The sequence below is a fragment of the Balaenoptera musculus genome, chromosome 7 (genome assembly GCF_009873245.2).
Source record: "Balaenoptera musculus isolate JJ_BM4_2016_0621 chromosome 7, mBalMus1.pri.v3, whole genome shotgun sequence".
NCBI lineage: Eukaryota > Metazoa > Chordata > Mammalia > Artiodactyla > Balaenopteridae > Balaenoptera > Balaenoptera musculus.
The window spans coordinates 47,842,456-47,858,595 of record NC_045791.1 but is presented as its reverse complement, the minus strand read 5'-3'; the positions used below and the strand labels follow the sequence as shown (position 1 = coordinate 47,858,595).

The following is a 16,140-nucleotide window of genomic DNA, read 5'->3' as shown; positions in this document are numbered from 1 at the left end:
TAGTGTCATAGGCAGGAGTTGAACTCATTTTTTTCTTCCACTTATTTATATCTTCTTTAATTTCCTTTAATGTTTTGTGATTTTCAATGTAGAGGTTTTGTACACATTTCCTTAGATGTATTCCTAAGTGGCTAATGTGTTTTGATGATTTTTCAATTTCTAATTTGCTAACAATTTTGTGTAATGCACTCTCTGCATCTATCAAAATGGTCATGTGACTTTTCTCCAATTTTTTTTTTCTGTTTATTGATTGATTTTTGAAAGTTAAACCATCCTTATAGTACCGAAATAAATGTCACTGTTGTGATTTTTTAAAAGACATTGCTGGAATTTAAAGATAGTTCCTAATATTTTGTTCAAGGTTTGTGCGTATATGTTCATTAGAAAGATTGGTCTCTAAGACATACTATTTCTTTAATGTTTGGAACAATTCAGTATTAGCACCTTTGAGACCTTGAGGTTTCTTTGACAGAAGATTTATTAATAGATTCAGTATCTAGATTTCATCACACAAAATGTGTGTGTGTGTTTTTCAGGCAATGTCCAATAATATTTTTTTGTTCAAGTTGTGAATGAATTGAGCTCACACTGTTAGATTTCTGTGACCCCCATGTAAGCTTATGATTTCATTAAGATATGTAATCTTCAACAATGTAATATCTTACCCTTAATTGTTGGTATGTTTTATCCCTGTTTTCTGAATTACATGATAAAGGAATGGCACCTAACCTGAGGTTAGCTACCATTAGCTAAAAGGAAAGTGTAATTTTCATAAATTTAGGCTTTCAAAACATTTTAGAAGTGAATTTGGCATATTTCATTCTATTATGAATATCATTAGTCTCAGTGACTGGTTGCATGAGCTTCTGTGTTCTATGAGCAGACACATTGAATAACACTAAAAAAAAAGGACAAACTGTGGTTAGACAATGCCAACAAACCAAAATCAAATTCATTTTAAGTCTATATGTTATATAGCACAGGAATTTTTCACCTTTCATAAAATTTGAAGAGCTATAACGTTCTTTCCAACTATAATATTCTTTGCATTCTGATCTCTGAAAAAGTAAATCTTTTTGAGGTACAATACAAACAATTTGAATTTGAATATAGAATTACAGTACAATTCAAATAGAAACTTATAAGTGTAATCAAAGTTGTTTTTTTTTTTTTTTTTTTTAAATATGGAACACTTCACGAATTTGCGTGTCATCCTTGCGCAGGGGCCATGCTAATCTTCTCTGTATCGTTCCAATTTTAGTATATGTGCTGCCGAAGCGAGCACTAATCAAAGTTTTTGATATTTTAAATTCATTTATTCAGCAACCATTTATTGAGCTTAATTCTCCACATTATGGAACTTGGGAGTTCCATCATAATATTTTTGCATAGTTGCTAAACATATGAAATATGAAATATGTTTCAGACTTCCGAAATAACTCCACATTTCTTCATCCCTCTCTGTCAGCTTTTAGCCCTATCCATTATTATCTTTTAGCCCAGACTCCTCCTAACTGATCCCCATCCTCTTATTGAACAGTAGAGGTGAAAATCATGGGATCCATCTTCAAATATGTTCACCATGATAGGAGCTCGAAATTTTTGTTGAATGGCTGAAAGGAAATCATAGATTATTTTAATTGTTTAATTGCAGGAACAGTTAAAGGAAAAATCACTTTTTAGTATATGCATTATCTTTTCTGTGAAAATAAAATCTAAACTAGAAATAAAAAACCTATGTGCCATAAAACACTAACAATTTTAGGACGTTATAACTTTATATAGTTTTAATTAATATGTACAAATTATACTTGTTTTTGCTTCCTTCACTTAACATTCATTTGTACGGATTTTTCCAGTATAGCTCCATCTTCATCATATAAAAAGTAATGTGATATTCTGATTTTATTGGTATATTTTGCTTTGATGAGGTCTTCGGTAAGATATACAATAAGGCTGTTGAAATAAAAAGGGAAAATTAAGAATTCTTTGAAATAAGATGTTTACATATATACTTTCTTCTACCCAAGGGTTTGATGGAATTTAGAAGAATATTATAATAAAGGAAGGGGGAGGGAAAAGTAATGGTGTTGACAGATCAGGGTTAATATGGTTATTGTAAAAGATCATTAAATTTATTTCTGATAAAACCAAGGAAAAGTATAGGGAATGGTATCAATTCTTCAGAAAATTTTATTCTGTGTGAAAATGTTTTTTAATGATTATTATATATACTTAGAGAAATTGAGCATTGTTTTATGATATCTTTAATAAAAAATGAAAAACACTTTTGCTCAAGATCCACCCCCCCCCCCAATTATTTACCTTTAAGAAAATTGCAAGGTATCACAACACCTAACTTACAAAGGTTTTTCGCTAGGAAGTTAAGCTCATGAGGTCCACCTATTTGACATTTAGAGATTTAGTTGATGCAGAGATAAAACACACACTGTCTAGAGAAAGAAGTGCATATCTTTTAACCTAGTGCAACCATATAATTTATCATTCAAGCCAGAATACTTTTGAGAAAGAAAGAAGAATTAAAAATTAAGCTGGCACAACAGGTATAAAAGGGTACTGTCCCTATTTAGACCAGTTGTTTCAGAGTTCTTTGTGAGTGTGTGTGTGCGCACATAAGCAAAACCGTGCACACTGGTACATGCATAATATAAAACATCAAATACACAAACGTGCGCATACCTCTATACTTATAAACACACATTAATATAACCAAAATTAAAATTTCATGAAACAGTATTAACCTTTACCACATGCTATATATACAGTATTTTTTAATCCTTTCTCTTTCATTTCCAAAAGAATGCTTATCATGATGCCCTAAAATATTATGACCTGTGGTTCCAAAACATAATCAGCTTTAGACCATCTTCATCAAATACCAGTTGTCAACCAACGTTTTGACAGGAGTCCCCAGAAGGGCTCGTAGTGTGTAGCGTAATGTGTGGCAGATGGTGGGCATTTATTGTTCATTAAATGAATGCATGAATGCATGAGTGAGTGATTAGCTCAAAGCTAAAGTTTATTGTAAAGGCCTAACACCTAGGAGTTCTCTGTCACTTGTTAAAGGAAGGTCTCGATGTTTCAGAAACCAGACTTGTGGGTGGGAAGGCTGATACTCTTCCAATTTAGCAAATTACTCTACATTCTTAGTCTGAGGAAGGCCCCTACCTCCTTAGGAGTGTCTATGCATAGTGTGGGACCAGGTATATACACCATCAGTTGGTTAGGCATTTCCTTATCATCAGACATTTGGGTTGCTTCCAGATTTGTTTTTGTTTTGTTGTTGTTATTTTGTTTTTACAACAGGTCATTTTTTTTTTTTAATAACAAATAACATGTGTCCTTTTTTCCTTCTAAGTGGTGTCCTTAATACCTTCCCAAGAATGAAACAGCTAAGTTCAATAGCCTGTTAATTTTAGGGAGTTAGTATGTTTCACGAGGGTGCTCCCCAGAAAGACTGGACTGATTTATATGCCATTGACAATATGTGGATGTACTTACTCCCTGAAACATGCCAATATTTGATTCAATAACTTTTAGATACTATTTTATTAATTTAATAAACATTTACAATTTTCATTTTTTTAATTACAGCATGTAGACATCTTTTCTAAATATTTGTTTTATGGTTGCATTTCCTCCTTAGTGAGTTTCCTGTGCATATTCTTGTAACAGTGGGAAAAGATTCAGTACTTTTATAGCATTTTAGTTGCGAAGATAAGTGCGTGCTGGCTTATTTGCAAACAAGTACATTTTTAAAACCTCAGTTAAGACATTTTCTTTGGATCAGGCTTTGTTAGGTTGAGGGCCATTAATGCTTAAATAAATCTGTAAAATTATGCTACATGTGAGTTACTGAGAATTGTTTAATTTCTTGTTCACTTCTTTTTAAAATTCCTTTTTATCCGTATATTTTTCTAGGCTCGAGAGTTACAAGCTCGGGTACTAAAACGTGTTCAGATGGAACAGCCAGATGCAGTTCCTGCACAGAAACATTTAGCAGCTGAAATTTGTGCAGAGATTGCAAAACATTCTGTTGCTCAGCGAGACTATGAAAAAGCAATTAAGTTTTATAGAGAGGCTCTTGTTCATTGTGAAACAGATAATAAGGTCAGTACTTTTATCAAATTTTAAGCACCTTATATTCCAGATGTCATCTAATTTCCCCAAATGTAAACTTCTTAACAGCTTATTTATAAAGATTTGAAAAGAAATGTAATAAAAATGCAAGTTAAAATGTTAATATTGGTTTCAGAAATACTTCAAAATACATGATGCCTTAAATTAATAATGTTAGTCTAAAATTATTATGAAGTGATATAAAGTAAATCTGTAAGCTCTTTTTACATTCATCTGTGTTTTGATAATTACTTTAAAACAATTCTCAATTTCAAATATCTGAATCTAGAGGATTCAATTCAGTTTACTAAACAGCTGTTGTATTTTAATTGCTGATTGGTGCTGGATATACAAAAGCGACTAGATTCAATCTCTTAACTTCAAATGGCACAGCGTGAGAATAAATGTAAAGATAATATTAGTGTAGAAATCTTATATACATGGCCAGTTTAATTTTTTTTTAATTTTATTTTAATTATATTGGAGTATATAGTTGATTTACAATATTGTATTAGTTTCAGGTGTACAGCAAAGTGATTCAGTTATACATATACATATATTCATTCTTTATCAGATTCTTTTCTCATATAGGTTATCACAGAATGTTGAGTAGAGTTCCCTGTGCTATACAGTAGGTCCTTGTTGGTTACCTATCTTATATATCGTAGTGTGTGTATGTTAATCCCAAACTCCTGACTTATCTCTCTCCCCCACGTTTCCCCTTTGGTAACCATAAGTTTGTTTTCAATATCTGTGAGTCTATTTCTGTTTTGTAAATAAGTTCATTTGTATCATTTTTTAAAAATTAGAGTCCACATGTGAGTGATATCATATGATATTTGTTTTTCTCTTTCTGACTTACTTCACTTAGTATGATAATCTCTAGGTCCATCCATGCTGCTGCAAATGGGATTATTTCATTATTTTAATAGCTGAGTAATACTCCATTGTGTATATGTACCACATCTTCTTTATCCATTCCTCTGTCAATGGACATTTAGGTTGCTTCCACTTGGCTATTGTAAACAGTGCTGCAGTGAACAGTGAGATGCATGTATCATTTCGAATTACAGTTTTCTCTGGATATACACCCAGGAATGTGATTGCTGGATCATACAATAGTTCTATTTGTAGTTTTTTTCTAAGGAAACTCCATACTGTTCTCCATAGTGGTTGTACCAATTTACATTCCCACAAACAGTGTAGGAGGGTTCCCTTTCCTCCACACCCTTTCCAACATTTGTTTCTGTTTGTAGACTTTTTGATGATGGCCATTCTGACCAGTTTGAGGTGATAGCTCGTTGCGGTTTTGATTTGCGTTTCTCTAATGATTAGTGACGTTGAGCATCTTCTCATGTGCTTTTTGGCCGTCTGTATGTTTTCTTTGGAGAAATGTCTGTTTAGATCTTTTGCCCATTTTTTGGTCCGGTTGTTTGATTTTTTAACGTTGAGCTGCGTGAGCTGTTTGCAAATTTTGGAGGTTAATTCCTTGTCAGTCGCATTGTTTGCAAATATTTTCTCCCATTCTGTGGGTTGTCTTTTTATTTATGGTTTCCTTTGCTGTGCAGATGCTTTTAAGTCTAATTCGGTCCCATCTGTTTTTGGTTTTTTTTTTCCATTACTCTAGGAGGTGGATCCAAAAAGATATTGCTGCAATCTATGTCAGAGAGTGTTCTGCCTATGTTTTCCTCTAAGAGTTTTATAGTGTCTGGACTTACATGTAGGTCTTTGATCCATTTTGAGTTTATTTTTGTGTATGGTGTTAGAGAATGTTGTAATTTCATTCATTTACATGTAGCTGTCCAGTTTTCCCAGCACAGTTTATTGAAGAGACTGTCTTTTCTCCATTGCATAATCTTGACTCCTTTGTTGTAGATTAATTGACCATAGGGACGTGGGTTTATTTCTGGGCATTCTGTCCTGTTCCATTGATCTATATTTCTGTTTTTGTGCCAGTAACATACTGTTTTGATGACTGTAGCTTTGTAGAATAGTCTGAAGTCAGGGAACCTGATTGCTCCAGCTCCATTTTTCTTTCTGAAGATTGCTTTGGCTATTCGGGGTCTTTTGTGTCTTTGTACAAATTTAAAATTTTTTGTTCTAGGTCTGTGAAAAATGCCATTGGTAATCTGCTAGGGATTGCAGTGAATCTGTCGATTGCCTTGGGGAGTATAGTCATTGGGACAATATTAATTCTTCCAATCCAAGAACATGTTATATCTTTCCATCTGTTTGTGTCACCATTGATTTCTTTCACTGGTGTCTTATAGTTTTCAGAATTACAGGTCTTTTGCCTCCTTAGGTAGGTTTATTTCTAGGTATTTTATTCTTTTTGATCTGATGGTGAATGGGATTGTTTCTTTAATTTCTCTTTCTGGTCTTTCGTTGTTAGTGTGTAGGAATGCAAGAGATTTCTGTGTGTTAAATTTTGTATCCTGCAACTTTACTGATTTCATTGATGGACTCTAGTAGTTTTCTGGTAGCATCTTAAGGATTTTCTATGTGTAGTATCATCATGTCATCTGGAAACAGTGACAGTTTTACTCCTTCTTTGCCAGTTTGGATTCCTTTTATTTCTTTTTCTTCTCTGATTGCCGTGGCTAGGACTTCCAAAACTATGTTGAATAAGAGTGGCAAGAGGGGACATCCTTGTCTTGTTCCTGATCTTAGAGGAAATGCTTTCTTTCAGCTTTTCACCGTTGAGTATGATGTTAGCTGTAGGCCTGCCATATATGGCCTATATTATGTTGAGGTATGTTCCCTCTATTCCTACTTTCTGGAGAGTTTTTATCATAAATCGGTGTTGAATTTTGTCAAGAGCTTTTTCTGCATCTATTGAGATGATGATATGGTTTTTATTCAGTTTGTTGATATGGTATATCACACTGATTGATTGGCAGATACTGAAGAATCCTTGCATCCCTGGGATAAATCCCACTTGATCATGGTGTATGATCCTTTTAATGTATTGTTGGATTTGGTTTGCTAGTATTTTGTTGAGTGTTTTTGCGTCTGTGTTCATCAGTAATATTGGCCTGTAGTTTTCTTTTCTTCTGGTATCTCTGTCTGGTTTTGGTATCAGGATGATGGTGGCCTCATAAAATGAGTTGGGAGTGTTCCTTCCTCTGCAGTATTTTGGAATACTTTCGGAAGGATAGGTATTAACTCTTCTCTAAATGTTTGGTAGAATTTACCTGTGAAGCCATCTTCACAGGTGTTGCACTTTTGTTTGTTGGAAGTTTTTTTATCCCAATTTGAGTACTTGTGATTGGTCTGTTCATATTTGCAATTTCTTCCTGATTCAGTATTGGGAGATTGTATCTTTCTAAGAATTTGTCATTTCTTCCAGGTTGTCCATTTTGTTGGCATATAGTTGCTTGTAGTGTCTCTTATGATCCTTTGTATTTCTGTGGTGTCCATTGTAACTTCTCCTTTTTTCATTTCTAATTTTATTGATTTTTGCCCTCTCCCTTTTTTTCTTGATGAGTCTGGCTAAAGGTTTATCAATTTTGTTTATCTTTTCAGAGAACTAGCTTTTAGTTTCATTGATCTTTTCTATTGTTATTTTAGTCTCTATTTCATTTATTTCTGCTCTGATCTTTATGACTTCTTTCCTTCTACTAATTTTGGGTTTTCTTTGTTCTTCTTTCTCTAGTTGCTTTAGGTGTAAGGTTAGGTTGTTGATTTGAGAGTTGTCTTGTTTCCTGAGGTAGGATTGTATTTCTGTAAACTTCTCTTAGAACTGCTTTTTCTGCGTCCCATATGTTTTGGATCGTCATGTTTTCATTGTCATTTGTCTCTAGGTATTTTTTGATTTCCTCTTTGATTTCTTCAGTGATCCACTGGTTGTCACGGCCAGTTTTATAAACTAAAATGTTATTACTCTCAGGTCTTGATAGATGATCAACATTTTAAAACAATAGTCTAGTAAATGGCTAAATATTCAAATAAGTGACGTAGAACACAAGACAGCCATGTTCTAGAATTTAAAGTTTAAGATTGGACATTTTGAAATAATACAACTCTTTCAGATGTAAGGCAAAGATAATCTTTATTAAGTCATAACCAAACAGGTACCTTGTTCAGTGGTGACTAAAGTAACTGGAATCATAGTTGTAAATCTGGAGCATATCTGCTTCAAGCTTTTTATTTTACAAATGAGGAAACAGGTTTGGAGAGGTAAACGGCCCCATCATGGAGAAGCTTGGACTAGAATCGTAGCTCCTAATTTAAGACCAGTGTTCTTTTCACAATGCTTTGTGTCTCTCTACTTTCCAGGTGAGGCACAGCCTGTTTTTCCATTTTTTTTTTCCAGTATAAGAGAAACTAGAGATGAGCAAACCTATAGTTTTCCTGCTTATCATGCTTGGCATTTTTATTGCAATAACTTTCGGTCAAATAAAGTTTCATCTGTGCCTAGACATTTTCCTATTTCACTTTTTATTCCAAACAGTTTCTGACTAATCTTGCCCTTCTTCTCTGTAGATAATGCTGGAGCTGGCACGATTATACCTGGCACAAGATGACCCTGACGCCTGCCTGCGGCACTGTGCTCTGCTTCTCCAGAGCGACCAGGACAATGAAGCTGCCACCATGGTTAGTCCAGGACACCTCACTGCTGTAAAGGCAGTTGTGTTTTATATTTATTCCATGGAGCAGTTTTAAATTTTACCTGATAAAACTAATAGTAGATGAGATGCCTGGCTCATGTTGGCTTTTGGAAGAAATAACACTTTTAACATTACTAGTATATTTTTCCAATAAACACCAAGACTCTCTTTATTTTATAAGAATGGTGAACCTAGGTCAGGCTTTTGCTTGCCCTCTTGGGCCTAGTTAATTTTTCTTTATGCTTGGTCAGGAGGAGTTCATGTGGTAAAGTTCTAATTTGCTAAAGACTAATTGTTAACAGTCTCAGTGGCACTTTCTGAGTTACAGAAAAAAGTCTTCATGTATCATTTTAAAGTGTGTGTTTATTAAATAGAGTTTTGCTTTTCTTTCTCATTTTTACCTGGGTTGAGGTTTTTGGTAGCTTTTCAAACAGCTACATAGATGACAGTTTGTGAGGTTCATTTAATAATTTTACAAATGAGTCACTATAACTAAAAAGAAATATAAGACCTCTCCCTTTTAAAACACATAATAAGAAAATCTCAGTAGGTCTTGCTCATTTTAAATTCCTTTGAAATACTTAAGGTTTCAGAATGTTCTGGGTTTTTTTTTTCTAAAATCTTCTCGTTATTTTAGCCAAGTGAGACACAGAGAGTGTGCAGTTCCCTTCAAGTTTCTGTTTTTAGAATAACTACTTGAAACATATTTTATGCTAAAAATACAGTTTTTGCAAACAGAGAAATGTTTCACATCCTTGATTATCTTCTGTTATACTGATCTCAGTGCTAATCTGCTTAAGGTGTACTTGAATTTTAAATGGCTCCGTTTTATAAAACTTTGCCCTCCTCATGTTTCTCATATGTGTTTTCATAGCAATCAATCTTGATAGGAATACTGTGCTTTGTAAAATATATGGCACTATTTTTAGAACCAACTTTTACCTTTATAGATGATGGCAGATCTCATGTTCAGAAAACAGGACTACGAACAAGCCGTGTTTCATTTACAACAGCTTTTAGAACGAAAACCAGGTAAATATCCACTGATTATACCTTCTAATGCAGTCAACTCCCTTTCTCTTCTTTTTGGCTGTTATGCTGCTTATTCCACACCTGCCCTTGAGCAGCTGAAATGGTTATAAGGAAAATGACTGGTCATTAAAGTGACTGGTCTCACTTTAGATTATGACCAGAGACCCCAGATGGGCCCTCAGATTCTGCCTGGCAGTCCTACTGTACTTCTCTAATGAATTCACTCACTCCATCCACCTTTTACACTTTCTCCTCTCCTCAAACCTCTGACACCCTTTCCCCTTTCCTTGTCCTCAGCTAGAAACCTTGCCTCCTACCTCACCGAGAAAACATGAGCACCTGGAAGAGAACGTCTCCCTCTTCCTGTCTCCAAGGCTGCCTGCTCCCCAGCCATTGTCCTCCCCAGGTCTGCCACCCCACCTGCAGCAGCTGTTCCCTGTGGGCACTGGACGCCTCCCCTCCCCTCCTGAAGGGCTTTACTTCTGCTGTTCTGTCTCTCCTGTACCATCATTTTCTTCCCAGTCAACACATAAATATGCTGTGACACCTGCCCGCTTTAAAGACATTAGTAAATAAAACCCAGCTCTTAAGTCTCCAGTTACTCTCCCCTTCCAATTACAGCTCCATTTTCCACTGTAGCAGATTTCCGCTGAAGGATTTCTGTCTGCTGTCTTCACTGTCTCCTCCACTCCTGCACTCCAGGGAGGCTGCTTCTGCAGGGTGGCCAGTGCCCTCCGTGCTGCCAGACCCAGGTCTGATTCTCAGTTCTCTGCTTTCTGGGCCTGACATTGTACTTAGCACGGCTTACCCCCCGCTTCATGAAAGACGTCCTTGCCTTGTCTTCTGGGATGCTGGGCTTACCTGGTGTTTTCCCAGCTGACCGCTCTGTTTCACCCTCCTTTGTTAGATCTGTCTTCTCTTTATGACCTTTAAATGTCAGAATGTTCTAGACATCAGTTCTCAAACATTTTCCCCTTTAATACCTTCACCGCTCTAGGTGACTTCATCCAGGCCCCCGGCTTTACGTCCTGTGTCCAGTCCCGACTCATCTACACCACTGCCTATTTGCATTGCCACTCAGCTGCCTAGGAGGCTCTCCAGCTTAACATGTCCAAAATACAACACTGGATCTTTTCTTTCCCTCCAGATCTACTCCTTCTCTTTTTCTCATTTCAGTAAATGGCATTACCATTTATCCATTTACTCCAGTCCCAAACCTTCTAGTTACCTTTGTCTCATCTTTTTTCTCATATACCACATCCAGTCTGTCAGCAAGTTCCTGTTAGCTCTACCTGCAAAATATGTCTAGAATCCCATCACCTTTACCACCTCTACTGCTGCCACCCTGCTCATTTCTCACACAGATTACTGCAGTATTCTCATAACTCACCTCTGTTTCTACTCCTTGCCTCCAAATAGTTTAGAAATGCTTTCAGCAGAAAGTAGCAGATACCCTCCCCCCCCATACTCTAGTGGCCTAAATAATTATGGCTTTTATTTTTCTCTTATGTTAAAGAAATTTAAAAGTAGATTGTGCCGGGAATGGCCCAGAGGTACCACGGTATCATCAGGAAGTCTGAGTCCTTCTGTCTTTTTCTTCTACCATCATTAGCCAAACTTGCATTTTAAGTATTACATCCAAGATGACCGCTGCAGCTCTAGGCATTGATGTTCCTGGATGGCCAAGGTGGAGGTGGGCCAAAGGGCATACCTCCTCAGTGAGTCATCTTTTTTTTCTTTAAAAAAAAACGCCCTTTCTAGAAGCACCTCTGTAGCTGCAAAACAGAGTGGGAAATGTCATCTTCTAGCTGAACACAGCGCCATGTAGAATAAAATCGGAACTCTGATAGTGAAGAAGGAAGGGATAGTAGATATTAGGTAACCAACAGCCCAGGCAGGTTAGTTCCTTGAGACTCTCCAGCTGCTGTTCCCTCTCCTTGGAGTATGTTCTGCTTTATTCCACTCAGAACTTTGCTCTCATGCTGCCTCTTCCTGAGGATGCCCTTCCCCAGCCATCCTATGTCAATAACACCTCATTGCCCTCCATCCTCTTATCCTGGTCTTGGTTCTTTGTTTTATATTGCATTTGTAAAACAGAGCAAAACAAAAATTGTAAATAATAGATCATAAGCATCAAGTGGCCAGGAGCTGTGTCTTCACTGCTATGAAGATTTAGAACAGTTTTACAGATTTACTGTTCTAAATCTGGCTGAGTATAAATATTGGATGAATAGAAGAGTGGGAGGAGAAGAGGAAAGAAGGGAGGTGGGGGAAAGGGGGAAGGGAAGGGAATGTATGTTACTTATGTGTCTAAGTACTGGCTGAGAAGAGTTTGCGATCTCAGAGGAAGTCCTTGAGCTGTCGTTCAGTTCTTCCAACCCGTATGCCTTGTCTCAGGATGATGCCATGGGCAGTCAGAGCTGCCTGGGTGGGGCAGCGTGCACACAGAGGTGGGCATGCCTCAAGGAGGGCAGCTCAGAGAACCAGATACACTCGACTTGTTCCATTTACTTATGCTGTCACTTGCTGAAGGTTTGAATTTATAGAACAATCCCTTCTGCTTACAAATAAAACATTCCTAATTCCTAGTTAGGGCAAAGATTAAAAGGGAAAAATCTTGTTCTTATGGTGAGGTCAACACTTTTAATTTCTTATTATTTTTATCATCTTTTAAGATTGTCTCCCACCTTTGGACTTCCTCAGGTCATGTCATTTCTCACATTGTCTGCTCCAGCTCATATTCAGATGTTATTTGAAAGAGTGCTCTTAATTACTTTAACTTCATACCTTTTCTGCTTACTCCAAGTCTAAAATATGGGCCATCCTCCCACTTCATTTGCCCAAACCTTACTCATACTTTCTTCAGGCCTAAGTTGTCTTCCTGCCATGGCTTCTCTCTTGGCTTCTATACTCTGTTTTGTCTTTTTTTCCTTCTCTGAACTACTGTTTAAGGTAATACACGTAATATTTTCATTCTGACTATCTCAAGCTGTTCCCATACTGCAGCATTTCCCTCTGAGTCAGTGATCCAACCTGGTTTCTTTAAAAAAACAGACCTCTTTCCTTGTGAATATGTTTAAGCCATTGGTGGCAACAGCGCCGTCACATGTAAGATTTGAAGAAGCCCCTCATCTGTCACGTGAATTTTGTATCACCCAGGTTACTTGGCCCCAGCACTTTTTCCAGATACATAATAGTGGTGCTTTGGACTGTCTACTTAAAAACAAATATAAAGTGAATTATTTATTTATAAATTCAGTAGAACGACCTAGTACTCCAGAACTACCAAACAACATACAACCACCAGCATCAGGTATATTTCCAGGCACATAGATGGTGCAAAGTAATTGTTTACTGGTTGAATGGCTCAATGAATGACTGTGAAATACCAAGTTGTTTAAAAATACAAAGTTTTAAGTAAATTTTTATTGTCTGTGTGATATTTTGTTTTTAATCTTGCATTCTATGCTTTATTCCTAATAGGATTTTATAAACTTATCCACTAGACAATTTTTTCAGAATTATTCTAAAATCTGTGCATCTATACTTACTTTGTTATGTGTTATAGGTCATCCTCAGTAGCACATCTTATACTTTAAGGCTGTGTTTGAGCTTACTTCAGAAATGTACTGTCTAATTTGACTTAACCTAGCTAGTAGAAAATTCTCCATATAGATCTAATTACTGCTCTCTTGACAGATTACAAACCTTTTCTCTCTCAGAATCTCCAAATCATCCTGAGTTCTCCCCTTCCCTCACACTAATTGCTTAGCGAGTCCTATCAGTTCTCTCTGCTGAATAGCTAACTATCACATCCTGTCCATCTTCTCCTAGCCCACCACTCTAATAAAGAACTTTGTTACCTCTCACCCGGACTAGTGCAGTTTCCCAGCTGATCTTCCAGCCTCTAGTCTCTTGCTGTTCCAGGCCATTGTAGGAGCTATCATATTAATTCTAAAAAATCGAAAACTAGCCCTCTGCTTAAAATTTAGGGTGACTTTCCAGGGTAAAGTCTAAAATACAGCATTATTTTGATAATAATACACCCCAGGATTACCCTTCCATCTGTATTTCTTATCCTTCTTCCTCTACTTCAGCATCCAGCACTCTCCATGCTCTTCTCAGCCCTGTCTTTGCACATGCCACCTGCCCGTGGAATGCCTTTGTTTGCCTAACAAGACTCAAAAGTCTGATCCTGTGTGAAACCTCTTCTACCTCCCCCAGGCAAAGTTAGGAATTCTGTGCATTGTAATTCCATAGCACTTCATACCTAATCACATCACATTATGGTTTTTCTTGATATTTTCTCACTGTTCATTAATAAACATTAACTAACTTTTCAGAATATAACACACTTCAGCTTTTGACAGATTTCTTAAGTGCAGAAATTTGCCTTCTGTCAGATTTCATGGTTAACCAAAAGACAAGTTAATGTAATCTAACTTATCAGTGGTAATTATAACTTCAACTAATAATGAATGCATTTCAGTAATATTGTAAGGTGATAATTATTCAAGAAACTGGCCTCCCAAGGTTGACTTTAGATAATATTAGTAATATTATATATCACACACATTAGCGGAATCATACAAACAGTTGGGGGCCAGAAATTTCAACATTTGCTTCCTGTCTAATCCAGTTTAGCTTCTAGATTCTGTGGCTTTATTATAGGGTAGTCATCCTAGTTCTTAACAAAATATTTGGCATTATAGATATTACTTTTGACATTTATAGTTTTAAAGCTCTTTCATGCTTTTATTTGGTTTCCATGGCACTCTGAAGGTCAATATTATAATCCTATTTTAAGAAAGTAAGTGATTCTAGACTCAGAGAATTTGAGTAATGTGCTGGAATTCGCATAAAGGATAAGACCAATATTTGAATACTCTTTCTGAAACCATATTCTTATCGCGCTCCTCTTTTTAGTGATACCAGAAGGCAGAGAGAACAGAATTTTGAAACCCAAGATTATGGGTCAAGAAAGGCAAATGGTGGGGGGGGAGCGATCAAGATGGTGGAGTAGTAGGATGTGAAGCTCATCTCCTCCCACGAATACATCAAAAATACCTCTACATGTGGAATGATTCTCACTGAATATCTACTGCATGCTAGCAGAAGACCTCAGACCTCTGAAAGGGCAAGAAAATCTCCACATAACCGGGTAGGACAAAAGAAAACAAGGAAGGAAAAAAAGAAAGTGAGAAAGGAATTGGGGATGGGACCTGCTCCCCTGGGAGGGAGCTATGAAAGAGGAAAGGTTCCTGCACCCAGGGAAGTCCCCTGATGGGGAGATCAGCTGGGACAGAGGGGGCACTTCAGAGCCTCAGAGAAGAATGCAGCAACCGGTTTGCAGCAGCTAGAATGGAGAGAGACCTGCACAGATGGTCAGTGCCACCACTCTGCACTCCCCGGCCTGAAACACGCATCTGCCAGTGCTGGTGGGGGCTGGGTGCGGAACCTCAGGCTTCGGAGATCAGACCCGGGGAGAGGACTGGGGTGGGCTGCATGGAAACACCCTGAAGAGGCTGGAGTCTGGTGCAGCTGCACCCGCGGGTGTACACAAAGGAAGCCTGGGCTGCCTTAGAGACCAGGCGCCATTGTGTGGGTGGTGCACAAGGGGAGGGGTGGGGCCCGCCATTACAGCTTTTTTTCCTGCGTGAGCTCTCAGGTGGCAAGACACAGCCTGCATGAGCTCCAAAAGCAATTGTGAGCCACCACTGTCTCCTACGCTTCAGGACCAACTGTGAGCCACCACCGCCCCTGTACTTTAGGAGTGGTCTCAAGCCACCAACTCCGCCCTGCTGGACTCCAGGAGCAGTCGTGAGCCACCTCTGCTCCCATTGTGTGCTCCAGGGGTGCGCGTGAGCTGCCACCACTGCTGAAAACCCCACAACCAGACACCAGCTGCTGCATCTGTGCACCCCCTTCAAGGGGATAACGACCAGCACATACTGAGGAAAGCGGCGACAGGCATCCATACTAAAAACAGCCCTTGCACCAAAAATATTAAACCCACACGAGCTACATAGGGATGCTCCCACATATAAATAGCCCTCCAAGACCACTATAGATAACTGTTTCTCCTAAACTCACAGAATAAGAGAAATATAAATAAAATGAAGAAGCAGAGGAACCATTCCCAGTTAAAAGACCAAGAGAATTCCCCTGAAAGAACAAACAATGAAACAGATCTCTTCAGTCTAATAGACACCAATTTCAAAAAGGAGATAATGAAAATACTGAAGGAATTAAGAAAGTCTGTTGAAAGAAATGCAGAGTACTGTAAAAAGGAACTAGAAACTATAAAGAGGAACCAAGAAAAATTAGAAAACTCCAAAAACTGAACTAAAGGCAATGA

General features: G+C 37.5%; 1 protein-coding gene and 1 non-coding gene across 9 annotated transcripts in view; one reads left to right on the top strand and one right to left on the bottom strand.

Moving 5' to 3' along the window:
- Nucleotides 1–16,140, top strand: part of TTC21B (tetratricopeptide repeat domain 21B) — a 99,336-nt gene that overhangs the window by 44,002 nt on the left and 39,194 nt on the right. For all 8 annotated transcript variants that reach the window (XR_005020576.1, XR_005020574.1, XR_005020578.1 and 5 more), the window contains 3 exons: nucleotides 3,943–4,131; nucleotides 8,626–8,736; nucleotides 9,701–9,782. Coding sequence is in view for 3 of the 8 variants with exons in the window: in XM_036857623.1 (XP_036713518.1) it covers nucleotides 3,943–4,131; nucleotides 8,626–8,736; nucleotides 9,701–9,782 (382 nt within the window). In the remaining 5 variants the exon portion in view is untranslated. The remainder of the gene's footprint in view (nucleotides 1–3,942; nucleotides 4,132–8,625; nucleotides 8,737–9,700; nucleotides 9,783–16,140) is intronic.
- Nucleotides 1,179–1,285, bottom strand: LOC118898620. The gene has a single exon (XR_005020764.1). It is a non-coding gene; the product is annotated as a U6 spliceosomal RNA (small nuclear RNA).